The 20,959-nt window shown below is 41.6% G+C and overlaps 1 protein-coding gene and 1 long non-coding RNA gene across 4 annotated transcripts in view; one reads left to right on the top strand and one right to left on the bottom strand.

The window, feature by feature from the left end:
• LOC122554524 (dual specificity protein phosphatase CDC14A-like) overlaps positions 1 to 9,179 on the top strand; it is a 180,447-nt gene extending 171,268 nt beyond the window's left edge. Inside the window, exons 16-17 of one of the 2 annotated variants that reach the window (XR_006313008.1) lie at positions 5,745 to 5,885; positions 8,866 to 9,179. Coding sequence is in view for 1 of the 2 variants with exons in the window: in XM_043699680.1 (XP_043555615.1) it covers positions 5,745 to 5,804 (60 nt within the window). In the remaining variant the exon portion in view is untranslated. Of the gene's footprint in view, positions 1 to 5,744; positions 6,136 to 8,865 lie in introns of those variants that run through there. The other variant, XM_043699680.1, reaches the window with a different exon arrangement.
• The window catches only part of LOC122554526, a 67,039-nt gene that overhangs the window by 22,489 nt on the left and 23,591 nt on the right, over positions 1 to 20,959 (bottom strand). For both annotated transcript variants that reach the window (XR_006313010.1, XR_006313009.1), the window contains exon 3: positions 2,391 to 2,555. This is a non-coding gene — a long non-coding RNA (uncharacterized LOC122554526). The remainder of the gene's footprint in view (positions 1 to 2,390; positions 2,556 to 20,959) is intronic.

The following is a 20,959-nucleotide window of genomic DNA, read 5'->3' as shown; positions in this document are numbered from 1 at the left end:
AGCTATGTATTAAGAGCTAACATTGTCTTTAATCCCTGCTGCAAAGTTTGTTGTCTAGCTACACAGACTTTGTCTCTGATCCCTGACAGCAGATGAGATTGAACTAGACTTTCAATCATTGATGTCCTATTTGATCCCAATGAACTTACAATCATATTATCCGCTCAGGTTTAAGGTGAGTAGGGAAAGATCTAAAAAGGACCTAACGAGCAACTTTTTCATGCAGAGGGTGGTGCATGTGTGGAATGAGCTGCCAGAAGAAGTGGTGGAGGCTGGTACAATTACAATATTTAAAAGGCATTTGGATGTGTATATGAATAGGAAGGGTTTAGAGGGATACGGGCCAAATGGGACTAGATTAATTTACGATATCTGGTCAGCATGGACAAGTTGGACTGAAGGATCTCTTTCCATGCTGTACATCTCTATGGCTCTAAATCAGTAAAATCATCAACTTCCATCTCAGTAGTATTGTTTATTTGCTCCTCATTTCAGCTCATGTACTGATGAATCCCTCAATTACACCTTATTACATCAAGTCTTCACATTTCTAATATTTCCCACAACTATCCATAAATCTGAGTTCATCCAAATTTGCTGTCTGTATCATAACAAAGACTCAAATTCCATTCACCCATCACCGCTGTGTTTGCTGGCTTACATTAGCAAACATTAGTTCAGCAGCATCTTTTGATTTCAAAATGCTATTTTTACATTCAAATTCCTCTGTCTTCATCTCTCCTATCTATGTTAAATCCTGTGACTCCCTTGAGATCTCTACACCTCTAGTTGACCTCTTGCACAGCCCCAATATCAATTGCAAGACTACAGGCAGCATTGACTTCAGCTGCCTAGCCCCTAATCTCTAGAATGTTCACCCTAAACATCACTTTTCCTCTCTTTCTGTGAAGAAGCTTCTTAAAACCTACCCATTTGACAAAGCTTTCAGTCAACAATACCCATGTTATACACTTTGGAACATATACCTATCTTAAAAGATGCTATTCATATTTGCAAGTTATTATTTCTAGGTATATAACCCCACATAACAATTGCCTTTATTGTCATCATTGCATTTTTTAGGGTCTATTCTGTACTTTGATAGGAAGAATAGAAGAGCTGAATATTATTTAATTGGTAAAAGACTGCAGAAAGCTGCAGCATTGAGGGGTTTGGAGGTCCTTGTGCATGATTTTTCTCTCCTACATCTGGTAGTTTTATTCATTGAATATGCCTTTTTCATGTATTTTCAATGTGGCGATCAAAACTACCTTTCTTCCCCTCCAAAAGTGATCACTTGCTGCTCACATTTATCAAAATTATGTTCTGTTCTCCAGTTCCAGCAACGTAGCATTTTCTTGGTCCATGCAGGTTGTGCCTTTTTGCTGCTGCCTCTTACTGGTAAACACATTTCTGCCCTCTTCCCAAAATTGACACTATGTATTATCCACAGTAACAATCCCTGGACGCTGCAATCCAGAATTTCTTTGTTTTACTTCATATTGAATCTGCAAAGTACTGGTGTTTGAATCACCCAACGTTCAGTTCAAGACACTTACACATTTTGGCAACTGATTTAGAAGACAGCCTCAGGAAACCTTTTAAAAGCTCAATGTATCCTCTATGTCTATTTTGAGCTTGTCCCCATTTAAGTTAGATGCACTCCTCCTGTCCAAATATTGAGAAATGATTTGTTGAGGCCAACACAATTAAAATTAGCTTTTGAATATCTGACTATACAAATGTTATAATTTATATTCCATCTCCAACAGAGTAAAGAATAAATCTTTTGAAGCTGAATATTTAACTTGGAGAATAGATGATTTGATTATTATAAACACAGTTGAATTCAGTGAATAGATTCCTGATTCTAACAGTATTTAAATGCTACACTATGGTAGATTCTGTACAAGACTCAGTTATGGGGCAAACTAGACTGGTTGAATCACCTTTTGTTCCTAAATTATTTTCTAAAGATTAGCTGAAAATATATTGTTTGAAATATGAAGTTTGTAATATTATGTTTTGGGACTGTGTCTTTAATTTAGATCAAAATGAAAGAATGAAAAGAGTCTGAATTCTTCTGAAAGTAAGCTTGGCCCTCTTCTGACCCATTCCTAATGGGTCAGAAGAGGGCCCAGGTCATTTTAGTTAGACCATAAGAAGTAGGAACAAAAGTCAGGGAGGGAGGTTATGGCAATGTAATGGTAACATCACTATTATTAATAATAAAGAATCCTCAGGCTTATGTTCCAGGAACATCGGTTCCAATCCTACTATAGGCTGATGGTGATATTTGAATGCCGTAACATCTGGAATTAAAAGGTAGCCTAATAGTGACCATGCACTGTCAGTTATAAAATTCTTGAGTTGCAGAGGTATGTCTTTACCTTTGGGTCAGGACGCTTGGATTCAGTCCCACATATCTAAACAGATTGTGCCTGTTAGAAAATATCTCGGAGCAGAGCAGGCTACTCTCCCATCCAGCCTGCTCTGTCATTCAGTTACGCCGTGCCTCTTGATTCCTTTAATGAGAAGTTGTAAAATATTCACACCTGTAAACAATGAGCAGAGGAGCTGTGTTGACAGTGGATAAACTGAGAGTCTCCAAATCCTAGGAAGTTATAGAATTTTACAGCACAGAGGAGGCCATTTGACCCATCATGTCTGCACTGGCTTCCAAAAGAGCTACCCAGCTAGTTTCATTCTCCAGCCCTATGAAATTGAGAAAAATATAAATTGCAGCTTTTGTCGATGGTTATACTTTAATTTGTCAATTTAATTTCATGATGGAATGGAGTTGGTTTCAGAGGATACTTAATTAGAATTTCCACCTAGATATAGGTCCATGAGATCTAACCTTGCTATGGAGATGGGTTTCAAGACGTGTAGAATCCTTGGGATGTTGTAGTAGGATAGGGTTCCCACTTTTCCTAAAAGTATAATTCAACCACACACCAATCTGCCAGGAACCAACGGAAATAAGGAGGTTAAAAATGGAAAGACTTCGTTTTTTTCTATTTAGTTATGGGATGAGGGTGGCACTGGCTTTGCTAGAATTTATTACCATCCCTAATTGCCCAGAGGGCAGGTGAGTCAACTACATTACCATGGGTCTGAAGTCACATGTAGACCAGACCAAGTAAGGATTGCAGATTTCTTCCCAAAAGGATACTGAACCAGATAGGTTTTTCCTTATAATAATGGTCATTACTAGTTAATTCCAGGTTTTTATTGAATTCAAAGTTCCACCATCTGCCCTGGTGGGTTTCAACCCCGGGTCCACAGAACATTACTTAGGTCTCTGGATTAACAGTCTGCATTAATACCAGTAAGCCATCACCTCCCCTATTGTTATTGTTATCACCCAAGATGAGGATGAAGCTTGCACTTAAATTAGAAACATAGAAATGATACAGCAGAGAAGGGGGCCATTTGGTCCATCATGTCCATACCAACTTAAAGGTACCCAGATGCCCTTTCCAATCCTATTTTCTGCACAGAACCTCACAAACTTGATTGAGTTTTTTGAAGAAGTAACAAAGAACATTGATGAGGGCAGAGCAGTAGATGTGATCTATATGGACTTCAGTAACGCATTCGACAAGGTTCCCCATGGGCACTGATTAGCAAGATTAGATCTCATGGAATACAGGCAGAACTAGCCATTTGGATACAAAACTGGCTCAAAGGTAGAAGGCAGAGGGTGGTGGTGAAGGGTTGTTTTTCAGACTGGAGGCCTGTGACCAGTGGAGTGCCACAAGGGTCGGTGTTGGGTCCTCTACTTTTTGTCACTTACATAAATGATTTGGATGCGAGCATAGGAGGTACAGTTAGTAAGTTTGCAAATGACACCAAAGTTGGAGGTGTAGTGGACAGCGAAGAGGGTTACCTCAGATTACAACAGGATCTTGACCAGATGGGCCAATAGGTTGAGAAGTGGTAGATGGAGTTTAATTCAGATAAATGCGAGGTGCTGCATTTTGGGAAGGCAAATCTTAACAGGACTTATACACTTAATGGTAAGGTCCTGGGGAGTGTTGCTGAACAAAGAGACCTTGGAGTGCAGGTTCATAGCTCCTTGAAAGTGGAGTTGCAGGTAGATAGGATAGTGAAGAAGCTGAAAGGGTTCAGAAAAGATTTACAAGGATGTTGCCAGAGTTTGAGGATTTGAGCTACAGGGAGAGGCTGAACAGGCTGGAGCTGTTTTCCCTGGAGCGTCGGAGGCTGAGGGGTGACCTTATAGAGGTTTACATAATTATGAGGGGCATGGATAAGATAAATAGACTAAGTCTTTTCCCTGGAGTCGGGGAGTCCAGAACTAGAGGGAATAGGTTTAGGGTGAGAGGGGAAAGATATAAAAGAGACCTAAGGGGCAAGTTTTTCACGCAGAGGGTGGTACGTGTATGGAATGAGCTGCCAGTGGATGTGGTGGAGGCTGCTACAATTGCAACGTTTAAGAGGCATTTGGATGGGTATATGAATAGGAAGGGTTTGGAAGGATATGGGCCGGGTGCTGGCAGGTGGGACTAGATTGGGTTGGGATATCCGGTCGGCATGGACAGGTTGGACCGAAGGGTCTGTTTCCATGCTGTACATCTCTATGACTCTAACCCATAGCCCTGCAGCTTAGAGCATTTAAGGTGCAGATACAGATACCTTCTAAGACTTTGAGGGAAAAGAACAGAAAATTAATTTTGGCCTAGTCTCCAGTAAAAGACGTGTTTAGTGAATAAATCATAGTAGTTGACAGATTTTTGTCATTTTGAACCTTAACTGGGGGATCTTTCTCTTTTGTTTGAAGGAAAACATGTCTGTAGCAAGAGTTTAATCAATGTTGCTTTTCATTTCTGTTAAGAGTAAAATTTCATTTCTGAAATCTTGACTTGTGATCTTTTCAGCCATTCACTCAAAGTTCAGTTTTTGTCTTTAAAAAGTTGTAGTGGTGGTGGTGAGATTTGAAGTAGTTGGTTGGTTAATGCATGAGCAGGGAGAAAGTGAGGACTGCAGATGCTGGAGATCAGAGCTGAAAAATGTGTTGTTGGAAAAGCACAGCAGGTCAGGCAGCATCCAAGGAGCAGGAGAATCGACGGTTCGGGCAAAAGCCCTTCTTTATGAGCAGGTCCAATAATTAGCGATTGTAAGTTACACAGATAGATTTTAAATAAAGGGTCTCTGATACCTATCAGGAGTACAGTTCTCGTATCTAAATACCTCCTAATTGAAAACAGTTATATTGCACCTGATTCATTTATTGATTGATTTATCTTGGCTATGGAATGTATTCCAGTACTATGTGCACTCTGACAGCTACATAAAGGTCTGATGTAAATGCTACCAGCAGCTCCTATAGCTTTGCACCCTGAACAATTTGGATAGAGGACACTTTAATGTCAGTTTTTGGTTGCACAGTTTATCTACTGTTACATGTTTTTATTTGGGCAAAGCGTAGATCAGATGTGATCAGTGTCGAAAAGTGTGGTGCTGGAAAAGCACAGCAGGTCAGGCAGCATCCGAGAGCAGGAGAATCGACGTTTCGGCCATAAGCCGTCCTCACTTTCTCCTAGTCAGATGTGATCAGGAAACTAACACAGTACTTTTACTGGGGAACATGTGCTATTGCGATATTATATCAGTCTTCTTTGAAATTTGCAGCTGTGTGTCTCTGGTGGAGGTGGCACATCATTTTCCTGTGAAGTGTTGTTTGCTGCCAGTTATGGTTAAACTGATTGTTTGTCTTTCAGGTGGATCCTGAGCCGCCGCACGGACAATGGTTTCACCAGCAAAGAGAACATCATGTTTAATGCCGGTCATGGACAGACAAGAGATGAACTAAGGCTTGTTTCTGAGGCAGGCCTTGTCCTTCTAGTGCCTGGGGAGATGAGGTGAATGTCATGGGGTATTGTGTCAGCTGTAGGAAATTCCTGTCTAGGTCAGCATCGCAGGAGATAGGTGCCAAAGAGCAGCTGCTGAGCCGGATTGGATACCTGTGGAAACCCCAGACTAATGTCAAACACTCCTGTTTCAACTCCAGGCTGGAGTTCCTGAACAGTGAGCACTCAAACTGCACCTTTTTTTTAACAACAAGTTCAACTGTTCCAATAAAATCTAGTGCTGCCTCAGAAAAACTGGGAAGGACTCTTAATCCCAACTAAGTATGCTTTCCTTTATTGGTCAGAGCATTGAATATTGGAGTTGGGAGGTCATGTTGCTGTACAGGACATTGGTTAGGCCACTTGTGTGCAACTCTGGTCTCCTTCCTAACAAAAGGATGTTGTGAAACTTGAAAGGGTTCAGAAAAGATTTACAAGCATGTTGCCAGGGTCACTGGATTTGAGCTATAGGGAGAGGCTGAATAGGCTGGGGCTGTTTTTCGTGGAGCATCAGAGACTGGGGGGGTGATCTTCTAAAGGTTTATAAAATCATGAGGGGTATAGATAGGACAAACAGACAAGGTCTTTTCCCTGGGGCATGGGAGTCCAGAAATAGAGGGCATAGGTTTAGGGTGAGAGAGGGAAGACATAAAAGGGACCTAAGGGGCAACTTTTCCACAAAGAATGAGCTGCCAGAGGAAGTGATGGAGGCTGGTACAATTACAGCATTTAAAAGGCATCTGAATCAGTATATGAATAGAAAGGGTTTAGAGGGATATGGACCAAGTGCTGGCAAATATGCTGAAATTAGGTTAGGATATCTGGTTGGCATGGACAAGTTGGACCAAAGGGTCTGTTTCCATGCTGTACTTCTGTTTGACTCTATAAGTGTATTTTAATCTAGCCCCCTCTCTCTAAAACTGTTTTCACTTGAAGAATTTCATAACTATGACTGAGAATGCACAAGTAGCACTGGGTTTGTTTCCTGTTATTTATCAAAAACAATAAACCCAGCGGACTGGGGAAGGGAGGGACAGAGATAACTTGCACCAAGTTCACAATGAGAATTTGAGCTGTCTGACCAAATACAGCTCTTGGTTAATGAAAGCACCCTTCACTTAACTCCTGTCAACTAATAAATATGTCTTATCTGGAAGTGTCGTTGCTAATATTTACACTTCATCCAACATTACTCAAACCTGATCATTTCTATTAAGTCCAGCTATGGAACCTTGCTGTGTCCTCACTGGATCCTCAGCCTAACGAGACTACACTTGGGTGTCAATAGACATTCTGGAGAGAGAATCTGAAAACCTTTGAGATTTTCCACAATAACTAATTCCCTACTCTGTTGCTGACCCCGCTGTTCATTTTGAGACGTTAGGTTGGAGTAGGCAGCACTACACGAACTCCTGTAGACCGCATTCATCTGCGAGAATGTGAAGCCTGACCACCCCAAGGAGCAGTTGAGGCAAGAAGTAGAAAAGCATTTAAGGGGAAAGTGGAGCAGCATTGGAGCAAAAGAAGAATAGGGGGATATGCTGACTGAGTTAGAGAAGGACACTTGGGAGAACAAGAGAAAAAATTAACAACAGGATGGTCAAGTTGACAGGTCGTGAAGGCATAAATACAGGTGGACGGAATGATCTCCCATCTGTGATAGAGAAATGACCACAAAATCAAACCTGGGAAAAAAATATTCGGAGGTACATGACATTGCGAAAGGAACTTGGAAAAAATGAGAGGCGGCTGTATTGAAACATACAAGATTCTTTAGGGACTTGACAGGGCAGATGCTGAATGGTTTCCCCTTGTGGGGGAGTCTAAGAACAGAGGGTATAATCTCAGAATAAGGCACCGCAGAGGAGGGAAAGTTTCTTCTCTGAGGATAGTGAACCTGCGAGCTTATGTTTACCGCGGAGGGCTGTTGAGACTAGGTCACCAACTCTGTTCAAGGTCGAAATAGATTTCTCATCAGTAAGGGAACAAATGGTCAAAGGGATAAGGCAAGAAAATAGAGTAGAGGGTTGTAAAACCACAAAACATTGGAGCAGATATGCTTTAAACATTAGCTTGCTCTCTCTGCATGGATGCTGCTTGACCTGCTGTGATTTGGAGCATTTGTGTTTTCAGTACAGATTCCAGCATCTATAGTAATTTGCTCCTATATGATAATCCTCACCTCCACTTTCCTGGTAAAGAATTCCATATATTCACTACCCTCAGTGAAGAACTTCCTTCTCACCTCAGCTTTAAATGTGCAATCCCTTATTCTGAAATGATGCCCTTTGATCCTCAACTCTTCCATAAGGGGGAACAACCTTTCTGCGTCTCCCCTCTCAAGTCCCCTAAGAATCTTTTTATATTTCGATAAGGTAACCTTTCATTCTCCTGATTTTCAATGAATACAGGCTCAACCTACTCAACCTCTCCTCATAAGACAGTCCTCCAGATCCAGAATCAATCTCATGAATCTTCCCTGGACTGCATCTAATGCGAGTATATCTTTCTTTAGATAAAGGAGACCAGAACCAGCATTTAGGTGTGGATTAAGTAAATTTTAACAAGACTTTCCTAGTTTTGTACATGATTCTCTTTGAAATAAAAGGCCAACGTTCCATTTTCCTTTCCTTGTACCCAGTGAATTTGAATGCTAGCTTTTTGTGATTCATAGAGAAGAACGTCCAATCCCACTGCTCTGTAGCTTTCATCCATCTTTTTCAATTTAACTAATATTCAGTTCCTCTATTCTTCCTGCTAAAGTGCATAACCTCATATTTTCCCCACACTATAGTCCATATGCCAATTTTTTGCCCACTCACATAACCTGCCTATATCTCTTTGCAGGTGTTGTCCTCACCACTTGTCTTCTTACATTTTCATATGTCCTTCACAAACATGGCTATTGTACGTTCACTTCCCTCATCCAAGTCATCATTGTATATTGTAAATGATTGTGGCCCTAGCACTGATTCCTGTGGTATTCCTTTAGTTACAGGTTGCCATACAGAAAATGCTCCTTTATCCCAGCTCTGTCTTCTATTAGTTGTCCTCTATCTCTGCTAATGTTGACTACTCTCAAGACAAGAAACAGCCTGCAAGAGATCATTCAGCAACAGGATCCCACCTTTATTAACTGCAGTATTAACCTGTCCTGTCAGTTTCAAAGTTTAATGCAGAGGCATGTTAATGCAGATATAACTGCACAGGAGAATGGACAAAATCAAGGGCAAGTGCAGAATTTGATCCTATGCACTGGAGACATTTAATTTTTCCAAAGTGAATGCTGATTTTACCCAAGTTGCTATCTTCTGGACAATAATAAAGTGTCATTAATTGTCTGGTGCACCTTGTTTTTTTTTTACTGACAATTTTCACTGAAGTGGAAAGCATTGTTTATTTCAGGAAAAAATGATTTCAGGATTTCACAGCAGTCAATACAAGAAGCTTAACCATGTCAGTATGTTAGGTTTAATGGCAGCATTACCATTTCACACCATGAAACAACAGTATTGGTTTAGTTAATAAATGGTGAAACTAGTTTCAATAAATCAGTACAGTTATGCTTGTATTGCATATCAGTTTGTTCACATTGTCTTTTGTAATGGGATTGTACTACAGACCTCCCATTAGTCATTGGGAAATTGAGAAACAAATTTGTAAGGAGATCTGAATTATCTGTAAAAATAATACGGTGATTATGGTAGGGAATTTTAACTTTCCAAACATAGACTTGGGATTGCCATAATGTTAAAGGTTTAGATGGAGAGGAATTTGTTAAATGTGTACAAAACAATTTTCTGATTTGCTATGTGGATGAACGTACTAGGGAAGGTGCTAAACTTGATCTACTCTTCGGAAATAAGGCAGGGCAGGTGACTGAGGTGTCAGTGGGGGAGCCCTTTGGGGCCAGTGACCATAATTCTATTAGCTTTAAAACAGTAATGGAAAAGAATAGACAGGATCTAAAGATCGTATGAGGAAAGGCTGAGGCACTTGGGGTTGTTTTCATTGGAGAAAAGAAGGTTTAGGGGTGACTTGATAGAGGTGTATAAGATGATTAGGGGTTTAGATAGGGCCGACAGTGAGAATCTTTTTCCTCGTATGGAGTCAGCTATTACAAGGGGGCATAGCTTTAAATTAAGAGGGGGTAGGTATAGGACAGATGTTAGGGGTAGGTTCATTACTCAGCGAGTCGTGAGTTCATGGAATGCCCTGCCAGTAGCAGTGGTGGACTCTCCCTCATTATGGGCATTTAAGCAGGCATTGGATAGGCATATGGAGGATAGTGGGCTAGTGTAGGTTAGGTGGGCTTGGATCGGCGCAACATCGAGGGCCGAAGGGCCTGTACTGCGCTGTATTCTTCTATGTTCTATGTTCTATGTTCTAAATGTTAAAGTTCTAAATTGGAGGAAGGCCAATTTTGAAGGCATTAGACAAGAACTTTCAAAAATTGATTGGGAACATATGTCCGTAGGTAAAGGGTTGGCTGGAAAATAGAAAGCCTTCAAAATAATGAGCTAACGGGAGTCCAGAAACAGTATATTCCTGTTCAGGTGAAAGGCACGGGTGGTAGGTGTAGGGAATGCTGGATGACTAGAGAAATTGAGTTTTTGGTCAAGAAAAAGGAAGCATATGTTAAGTATAGACAGCAGAGATCCAGCAGTGGATCCTTAGAAGAGTATAAAGGCAATAGGAATATACTTAAAAGGGAAATCACGAGGGCAAAAAGGAGATGTAGAGTCATAGAGATGTACAGCACTAAAACAGACCCTTTGGTCCGACTTGTCCATGCTAACCAAACATCCTAACCTAATCTAGTCCCATTTGCCAGACTTGGCCCAGATCCCTCTAAACCCCTCCCACTCAAATACCCATCCAGATGGCTTTTAAATGCTGTAATTGGACCAGCCTCCACCAATTCATCTGGCAGCTCATTCCATACACGTACCACCCTCTGTATGAAAAAGTTGCCCCTCAAGGTCCCTTTTATATCTTTCCCCTCTCATCCTGAACCTTTGCCCTCTGGCTCTGGACTCCCCCACCCCAGGGAAAAGACTTTGCCTATTTGCCCTATCCATGCTTCTCATGATTTTATAAATCTCTATAAGGTCATCCCTCATCCTCCGATGCTCCAGGGAAAACAGCCCCAGCCTATTCAGCCTCTCCCCACAGCTCAAATTCTCCAACCCTGGCAACATCCTTGTACATCTTTTCTGAACCCTTTCAAGTTTCACAACATCCTTTTGATAGGAAGGAGACCTTAATTACATGCAATATTCCAAAGGTGGCCTACATAAAAAAGCTTTGGCAAATAGGGTTAAGGAGAATCCCAAGGGCAAAAGGGTAACTAGGGAGAAATTAGGACCCTTCAAAGATCAGCAAGGCAGCCTTTACGTGGAACTGCAGGTGATGGGGAGATACTAAATGAGTAATTTGCATCAGTGTTTACTGTGGAGAACGTATAGAATGTGGGGAGAAAGATGGGACACCTTGAAAATGTTCATATTACAGAGGAGATGGTGCTGTTTGTCTTGAAATGCATAAAGGTAGATAACTCTACAGGACCTGATCAGATGTACCGTAGAACTCTGTGGGAAGGTAGGAAAGTGATTGCTGGGCCCCTTGCTGAGATATTTGTATCATCAATAGCCACAGGTGAGGTATCCAAAGACTGTAAGTTGGCTAGCTTGTTGCCACTATTTACAAAGTATGGTAAGAAAACGCCAGGGAACTAGGAACAGTGAGCATGACATTGGTGGTGGGCAAGTTGTTGGAGAGAATCCTGAGGGATAGAATTTACATGTATTTGGAAAGACAAGAACTGATTAGGGATAGTCAACATGGCTTCATGTGTGGGAAATCATGTCTCACTAACTTGGTTGAGTTTTTTGAAGAAGTAATGAGGAGTATTGATGAAGTTAGAGCAGTGGACATGATCCATATGGGCTTCAGTATGGTGTTCGACAAGGTTCCTCATGGTAGACTGGTTAGCAAGTTTGGATCACAACGAATACAGGGAGAATTAGCTATTTGGATACAGAACTTGCTCAAAGGTAGAAGACAGAGGGTGATGGTGGAGGTTTGCTTTTCAGACTGGAAGCCTGTGACCAGTGGTGTGCCACAAGAATTGGCACTGGGTCCACTGCTTTTTGTCATTTATATAAATGATTTGGATGTGAACATAGGAGATATAGTTCATAAATTTGCAGATGACACTAACATTGGAGGTGTAGTGGATAGCAAATAAGGTTACCTCAGAGTACAATGGGATCTCGATGCAATGGGCTAATGGGCTGAGGAGTGGCAGATGGAGTTTAATTTAGTAACTGATAGGTGCTACGTGTTGGAAAGGCAAATCAGGTCAGGACTTATACACTTAATGGTAAGGTCCTGGGGAGTGTTGCTGAACAGAGACCTTGGAGTGCGGGTTCATAGATCCTTGAAAGTGTAGTCTTAGGTAGATAGGATAGTGAAGTCAGCATTTAGTATGCTTTCCTTTATTGGGAGGTCATGTTGCAGCTGTATAGGACATTGGTTAGGCCACTTTTGGAATATTCTGTGCAATTCTGGTCTTCTTCCGATAGAAAGGATGCAGTGAAACTTGAAAGGGTTCAGAAAATATTTACAAGGATTTTTCCAGGTTTGGAGGGTTTGAGCTATAGGGAAAGTCTGAATAGACTGGGTCTGTTTTCCCTGGAGTGTCAGAGGCTGAGGGGTGACCTTATAGAGGTTTATAAAATCATGAGGGGCATGGACAAGATAAATAGACAAGGTATTTTCCCTATATTGGGAGAGTCCAGAACTAGAGGGCATAGGTTTAGGGTGAGAAGGGAAAGATATAAAAGGGATCTAATGGGAAACCTTTTAATGCAATGGCTGGTGCATGTATGGAATGAGTTGCCAGAGGAAGTGGTGGATGCTGGTACAACAACAACATTTAAAAGACATCTGGATGGGTATATGAATAGGAAGGTTTTAGAGGGATATGGGCCAAGTCCTGGCAAAAGAACTAGATTAATTTAGGATATCTGGTTGGCATGGACCAAAGGTCTGTTTCCGATCTGTAATCTCTGACTCTGTAATGATGTTTGGGAATGTCTGGAAATAACCTAGACTTAAACTTGTAATGCTAGTTAACTGCCAGGAGGAGTTACATAGAATCCCTACAGTGTGGAAACAGGCCACTCGGCCCAACAAGTCCACATCAACCCTCCAAAGAGTAACCCACCCAGACCCATTCCCCTGCCTTATTACTCTACATTTACCTCTGACTAATGCAGGTAAAAACAATGACTGCAGATGCTGGAAACCAGATTCTGGATTAGTGGTGCTGGAAGAGCACAGCAGTTCAGGCAGCATCCAAGGAGCTTCGAAATCAAGGTTTCGGGCAAAAGCCTGATGAAGGGCTTTTGCCCGAAACCTTGATTTCGAAGCTCCTTGGATGCTGCCTGAACTGCTGTGCTCTTCCAACACCACTAATCCAGAATCTGACTAATGCACCTAACCCACACATCCCTGAAGACTATAGGCAATTCAGTATGGCCAATTCACGTGACCTGCACATCTTTGAATTGAGGGAGGAAAGTGGAGCACCCAGAGGAAACCCACGCAGACACAGGGAGAATGTGCAAACTCCATACAGACAGTCGCCCAAGACAGGAATTGAACCTGGGTCCCTGGCGCTGTGAGGCAACAGTGTCGCCCTTGAGTTCTAAGATGCATCTTAATGCCATTAGTTATTTAATGCAGAAGTACAGTATTTGCTCTTTGATTCTCTGAGTTAGGTGCTGTGAAGTATCATCAAATCATACAGCATAGAAGAGGCCCTTTGGCCCATTGAATCTGTGCCATCAAAAATACACTTAGCTGCACTAGGTCCATAGTCTGGAATGTTACCATAATTCAAATGTTCATCCAATCACTTCTGAAAGATTGGGAGGTGACCTGCCTGAACTATCCCCCCAGGCAGTGCATTCCAGATCCCACCAGTCTCTGGGTAAAAAGATGTTTCTTCAAATCCCCTCTAAAATGTAAGACTTATTTATATTGCTTTCAGTTTGTTTCTTAAAATGTGAAATTTTGTCCGTTGGTTGTTTTCATTGGTCATTTAGACAAGTCATTTCTCTTTTAAAAGTTAATGCTCTCTATGGGGTCACAACAAATTGGGGGCTGAACGGTGATCAAAACCAAAAGTTTTGATATGCTATCATTTTCCAGAGTTTAAACAAACAAGGTCTCACATTCACATTTGTTGGTGTGTTCTAGAACACGAACTTTGTGAACGCAATTTGGCTGTAATGTGATTTGTGAATTAGTGAACTCCTGTTTGCTGCTATGCAATTCCAACCCCTGTATTATCAGCCAGCTGTGATTTATTCTGCTGGCGCATCCACTGCAATAGGGTTGTCATCTGTTTGTGTGTGTATGTTTGCTTCTATCTGCAATTAAGGGAGGGGAAGTGAACATTGGAATATTTTGCTGGAATGCTTAGTGGGATCATGCATGGATTTGAGGGGTTGGGGTTAAGGAGTGAGAAGAGAGAGAAAGAGATAGTGAGTGAAAGGAGGTGCAAATACAACAATGTCCAGTGAGTATTGGAGAATAAGGAAGGGCTTTTTGTTAAGCAGAGGTTCAGTCGCTGGCTATCTGAAGCTTCAACAGCTGGCGACTTAACAAGAGAAGGGTACACGTGTGAGGAAGGATGTGGCGTGAAACTAAGGACAGACCACTGGCAACCCTCATTTCTCCCCATCCCCAAGTTATGCCTGATCCAAGTTCACCCAGTCTTCATTTGAGGGGAGGGGGGAGGAATCTAAGTCTCGGTCCCTCATTCTCTCTGAAACCCGAAACCCACCAAAACCTCCAGTCATTCAGACCATCCCAGCCCTTTAGCCACCCTGTCAAAAAAGATTTTCCTCACGCCAAAAAAAATTTACGGAAGTTTCACAAAGTTTAATGGCAGAGAGACAGGAGCCAGGAATACATTGGGAATTTCACTTGTAACAACTTGGCATTTCTGTAACTGACCAGAAATGGACAAGTTCGCTAAACTGGAGCTTCTAACCCTGTTTTACCCATAGGCTCCTTTACTTCTATTACGCAATTTTCTATAACAAGATCTCTCATGGGAATGTAACTACCGTGTTGTAGGAGAACTACTGGTATCATGTTTGCTTTTGTTGTTCAGGCATTTCAGGAATGAGAAGACTCATTTATTGGTGCCTTCTGTTAGATAACAACAATAAATTTGATAGCTACAGCAGAGAAATTAGAAGTCAACTTAAAAGTAGGAACTGTAAAGGTAGAAACCATTAAAGTATTGGCTCCACACTTGAATCTTGAGGAGGAAAAGTATGATCCGAGTTACATTCAAGTTGCATTAGCCAGAATTCAATTATAAATGAAACAACTTGAAATCAAAAAAGAAAAATAAACATGAAAGCTTGGATTAGAGTTCCACAAAAGAAGTGCATTGCAAAACCTTATGTTAGAATTCTAAGGTGAAAAAGGAAAATGTTGTATTTCAAAAGGGAAAAGAGGTGAGGAAATTTGAACGAGACAGAAAAAGTTGATTACGCAAACAGTGAGGAACTTAAGGAACCCTGATTAACATTTGGTTTTGATTTTGTAAGATGTCTTAGCTTAATGTCTAAATTCAGGGAAGGAACTCAAATTTATTTTAAAAACAATTTGCTATAAAACTGCAAAGGCTAAAAGAAAACTAGACTATTTTAGTGCAAAGTGTATTCATAAGGAAGGGTTTCATTCTTCTATCTGTCAGACAAACCAGTCTGGTGATTACTGCTGCTGCCATCAATGTTTTTGAGCTCCTTCCAGAGGCTTTCTAGCAGAAATCCAAGGAGGAAATTGAATCAGATTTTGTGGGATTGTTAGAGCAATGGAAATGAGATCTTGGAGAAGATTCGTAGCTCAGGTTATGGAGCAGGTTGTCAGTTTGCTCGCTGAGCTGGTGGGTTTGCTTTCAGACCTTTCATCACCGTGCTAAGTAGCATCATCAGTGAAGCTCCAGTGAAGCACTGGTGTTCTGTCCTGCTTGCTATTTATGTGTCTTAGTTTGTTGTGGTGGGTGATATCACTTCCTATTCTGTTTCTGAGAGGTTTGTAAATCAAGTCCAAAGCTATGTGTTTGTTAATGGAGCTCCGGTTTGAATGTCAGGCCTCTAGTAATTCTAGGGACAGAACACCAGAACACCAACACCAGAGGCTCATTGATGATGTTACCTAATATGGTGACGAAATGTCTGAGAACAAACCCACCAGCTCAGCGAGCAAACAGACAACCTGAGCAATTACAATGGTGTTTGTAAGTATTAATGAAGGTTGAACCAAACTTTGAAATTCTTAGAGAGGTGGAAGGATTTAAAGAATCCTTTAGGGAATAGAGTTCCACTTGGAGAATCATAGAATTTTCTAAGATAGGAGATGCTGTAGTAGTGCCAGATAACTGTAACAAAGAAAATGACATACTCTCCCTTCTAAACTGGAATTGCTAAATTATGGAATAGGCACATTCCTAAAAATGGGCCGAGCAATTAGTGCTGTATAGGTTCCATTTTCACTATCTTACGACACTCAAGTTATTTTGCAAAAGTAGCAAGCACATGAGATTTGCAGATGCTCTGTGACACATTGAACATAAGGTCTGGTAGTTTGTCCAGTCTTAGTCAAAGACTGTGGACGGAATGACTGACCTGTTAACTAAACATTAATATTCCAATATTATTACTAGAGATAATCCACAAACCATTTTCATCTTAAAGAGAAGCATCTCAGAAATGTAATAAATAATGAGGAGGTAGAAACACATTTTATGAAAAGACTGATGATATGAGAAAACATGTAGCTGGTGAAATTTATTTATATGATCTCATGATTTGGACTTCCATTGTAGGTTGGAGAAGCTAGCATCATTTCCTTAAACCAGAGAAGGTTAAAAGGAGATTTGTTAGAAATGCATAAAACCATGAATGACTTTGCTGAAGGAAATAATGAGAAACAATTTCCCATAGCAGAAGGGCTAATAGCTAGAAGCCATTTGTTTATGGTGATTGCTAAAAGAACTAGAGTTAACGTGAGTAAACAATTGAAATGCCATGATGATCAGGAAATGCACTGCTGCAGAGTGTGGTCAATTTATGAGTAGCATTTAAAAGCCAACTGACTAAATACTTGGGGATTATGGGAATTGGTTATTGGATAGACATTATCCTCCTCCACCCTCCATCCACTTGTCAGCACTATGGAAAACCACCAGCCTCACCATATCACCAGCCCTACCTCATTCTGGAGCTCAGGAGTTGAGCTATAACTTGCATGCTTTTGCCACAAGGACACATAAACAGGATGCATTTTATTGCTCTTACTTTATCAACAACCACTCACTTTGCACTTATTTGGAAGCTAATGTATTGTGTGGATTGCACTGCTTTTTGATAGTGCTGAGGAATGCTGACAACTTGTATTGGTGGGGAGCTCTGAACAGTCAAGAGGCTGGTCATGTAGCTGTATAGCACCGTACTATGACAATATCACACTTGCAGGATGTGCCAACATGTCATGTGGTAACCACACTGCATGTGCTTCAAAATAAAAAGTGAGCAGTCCTTTGTGAGGTGAAGGGTGACTACAGTCAGTCTGGGCTCCTGCCACTGGAGGTCAAGGGGCTCATCAGACTGAGGTTGGCCACCGTCAGTAAGGGACTCAGTCCCACCAGAATCTGGGGATCCATGTCCTTGCGGTTTGAAGATTGAGCTGTGATCAGTCCTGCAGCAACTAGTCCAACATTCACACATACGTCAGTCAAGATGCTTAGGGGACATCAGTTTTGGGGTGGACCAGTTCTTCCTGCAATGAGACACAGGGAATATCTGAGTTTCGTCGAAGTGGATGGAAGAGCAGTTAGTGGTGATACAGGAACTGGAGCGATTCCAAGGTGCTGCAGAGAGTGAGCTGGTCATGCAGAAAATAGGAAAAGTTCATAATCTGCGAGGATGAGATAGGAGTGCCATTGTGTGGATGTGATGCCTGCAATAGTAAAGTTGTAGTCCATGAGACTTAATGATAAACATATGGCAGAGTCTGCAGGAGTGATGGCCCTGTGAGTCTGGGGTAGCAGAGAGAAGATGGCAACATTTTCACAATTGGCTAAAACCACAGCATCCACTTCTTGGAGACTATAAGCAAAGTCTGCCCACTTTGAGGTGTTCAGGAGATCATTGACCTCCTTCCTGTACTGTGGGATGATGCTTTTAATCTGGGACACTATTCTGACCCCAGGCTGCTAACTGTGCTGAGACTGGCTGAGCCTGGTGGTGTGGCCTCCTTTGGTGGTCAGCTAGAAGTAGAACTGTCCTCCTCTCCACCACTTCAACCACCAACCCGTCATTTGCTTTTCTGTGTCACATCCTGGAATGTGGTTAAGCACCACAGTGTGGGCTTGCAGTATCTGGAATGCTGTGCAGCTAGGATTTAAACCTGACACCAGTGGTGTGGAAGCGTAAGACCATGGCAGAGGCGAGCACTTCCAACTCAGCAGGCATGTCATTCAACAAGGTAAAACAGCCAAGAGCATGGTTACAGAATCAATGAGGTGAAGAGTGAAGATTATGTGAGAAAGGTCACTCTGAGTCATGGCTGACCAGGTGCCATGAATCTTACCTCATCAATACACCAGGACTACAATTCGGAAGTAAGGATATTTAGTTATAAACTTTACAATTTGGTATGCTGCTGTTAATTCTGTTAAAACTGGTCCAAGCTTCTGGATTTATACTACAAAAAGAAACTGTCACCAAAGTAACAACCCAAACAGCCATACTACCCAGAATTTCAATATCACAGAAGGACAGCAGAGGGCAGACTTTGCTTATAGTCTCCAAGAAGTGGATGCTGTGGTTTTAGCCAATTGTGAAAATGTGAAAAAATAGAAAGTGCTGAAGAAACTCAGCAGCTCTGACAGCATTTGCAGAGATAAAAATAGAGTTAATGTTTCAAACCTAATATGACTCTTCTTTGAAACACCAATCTTTCCTAAATATGAATACAGCATTTGCGTTATTGTCTTCCCTCATATCTCAGTGACCGAATTGAAACCAGGCCTTACAGATCAACAAGTTCCACTTTACCAGGTTCAAATTTAGCTTTGTTGTGTTAGCTTATCTGAGTTCAGTTAAGGAATCCTAAAAGTTTGATCAGTCTGGGCTAGAGAGTAGCAATGCCACCCAGCGTCACTACAATTAAAGCTTCACTTTTCCTTGTTGACTGGGGTCAGGTACAGCTGTTCAGCCATCCCAAATAAAATATTGGCAGTCACTACCTAATAACATATACTGAGCCTTGTTATACAAACATTTTTCATACTAGCAAATGAATTGGAACAGCAGTATGCCACTCAATCTTCCTCTGCTATTCAGCAAGATCATGGTTGATCGGATTCTGAATACCCCATATTCCAATTCATCCAGAAAATCCTTCATCCCTTTGCTTATCAAGAATCTATCCTCCTCTGCCTTAAAATATTCAAATGGGGCGGCATGGTGGCACAGTGGGCGGCACGGTGGCACAGTGGTTAGCACTGCTGCCTCACTGCTGTCAGAGACCCGGGTTCCAATCCCGCCTCAGACGACTCTCTGTGTGTGGAGTTTGCACATTCTCCCTGTATCTGCGTGGGTTTCCTCCGGGTGCTCCGGTTTCCTCCCACAATCCAAAAATGTGCAGGTTAGGTGAATTGGCCATGCTAAATTGCCCATAGTGTTAGGTGAAGGGGTCAAATGTAGGGGAATGGGTCTGGGTGGGTTGCGCTTCGGCGGGTCGGTGTGGACTTGTTGGGCCGAAGGGCCTGTTTCCACACTGTAAGTAAGTAATCTAATCTAATCAAATACTCAAAGAAGAGTGTTCCAAAGATTCAAAATTCTTAGAGAGAAACCTATTTATTCTTCTTTCTGTCTTAAATGAGCAACTCCTTATTTGTGAATAATAATACCCAGTTCTAGGACCTTCCATTGAAGAAGCATCCTTTTCATCAGCACCATGTCAAAACGCTTCAGGATGTGTTTCAAACAAGTTACCTCTTACTCTAAACTCCAGCAAATACAAGCCTAGCCTGTCCAGCCTTTTCTCATGAGATGACCTGCTCATTCCAGTATTAATATGGTAAACGTTCTCTGAATTGTTTCTGATGAGCTCGCACCCTTCCTTAAGCAAAGTAACCACTGCTGTATACAGTATTCCAGAAAGGCTTCACCAATGCCCTGTATAACTGAAGGATAATCTCCCTACCTTTGTGTTCAATTCCTCTCACAACACACTATTCCTGATTACTTGCTGTACCTGCATACTAACTTTCTGTGATTCAATAATAGGACACCCAAATCCTTCTGTGTCTCAGAATTCTGCAAACGCTCACCATTTAGATAACATTTAGCTTATTTACTTATTTAGCTACTCTTTTGGACAAAACCTTTTTTCACTCAATTCATCCATATTCTTTTGGAAGGTTGTTATGTCATAGAGTCATAGAATCATAGAGATGTACAGTATGGCAACAGACCCTTCGGTCCACCCGTCCATGCCGACCAGATATGCCAACCAATCTAGTCCCACTGGCCAGCACCCGGCCCATATCCCTCTAAACCCTTCCTATTCATATACCCATCCAAGTGTCTCTTAAATGTTGAAATTGTACCAGCGTCCACCACTTCCTCTGGCAGCTCGGTCCATACACGAACCACCCTCTGTATGAATAGGTTGCCCCTTAGGTCTCTTTTATATCTTTCCCCTCTCACCCTATACTTATGCCCTCTAGTTCTGGACTCCCCGACCCCAGGGAAAAAACTTTGCCTATTTACCCTATCCATGCCTCTCATAATTTTGTAAACATCTATAAGGTCACCCCTCAGCCTCTGGACGCTCCAGGGAAAACAGCCCCAGCCTGTTCAGCCTCTCCCTATAGCTCAAATCCTCCAACTCTGGCAACATCTTTGTAAATCTTTTCTGAACCCTTTCAAGTTTCACAACATCTTTCCGATAGGAAGGAGACCAGAATTGCACGCAATATTCCAACA

Source organism: Chiloscyllium plagiosum, chromosome 11, assembly GCF_004010195.1.
Source record: "Chiloscyllium plagiosum isolate BGI_BamShark_2017 chromosome 11, ASM401019v2, whole genome shotgun sequence".
NCBI lineage: Eukaryota > Metazoa > Chordata > Chondrichthyes > Orectolobiformes > Hemiscylliidae > Chiloscyllium > Chiloscyllium plagiosum.
Note: the sequence above shows the minus strand (reverse complement) of the source record. Positions and strands in the feature narration are given on the sequence as shown.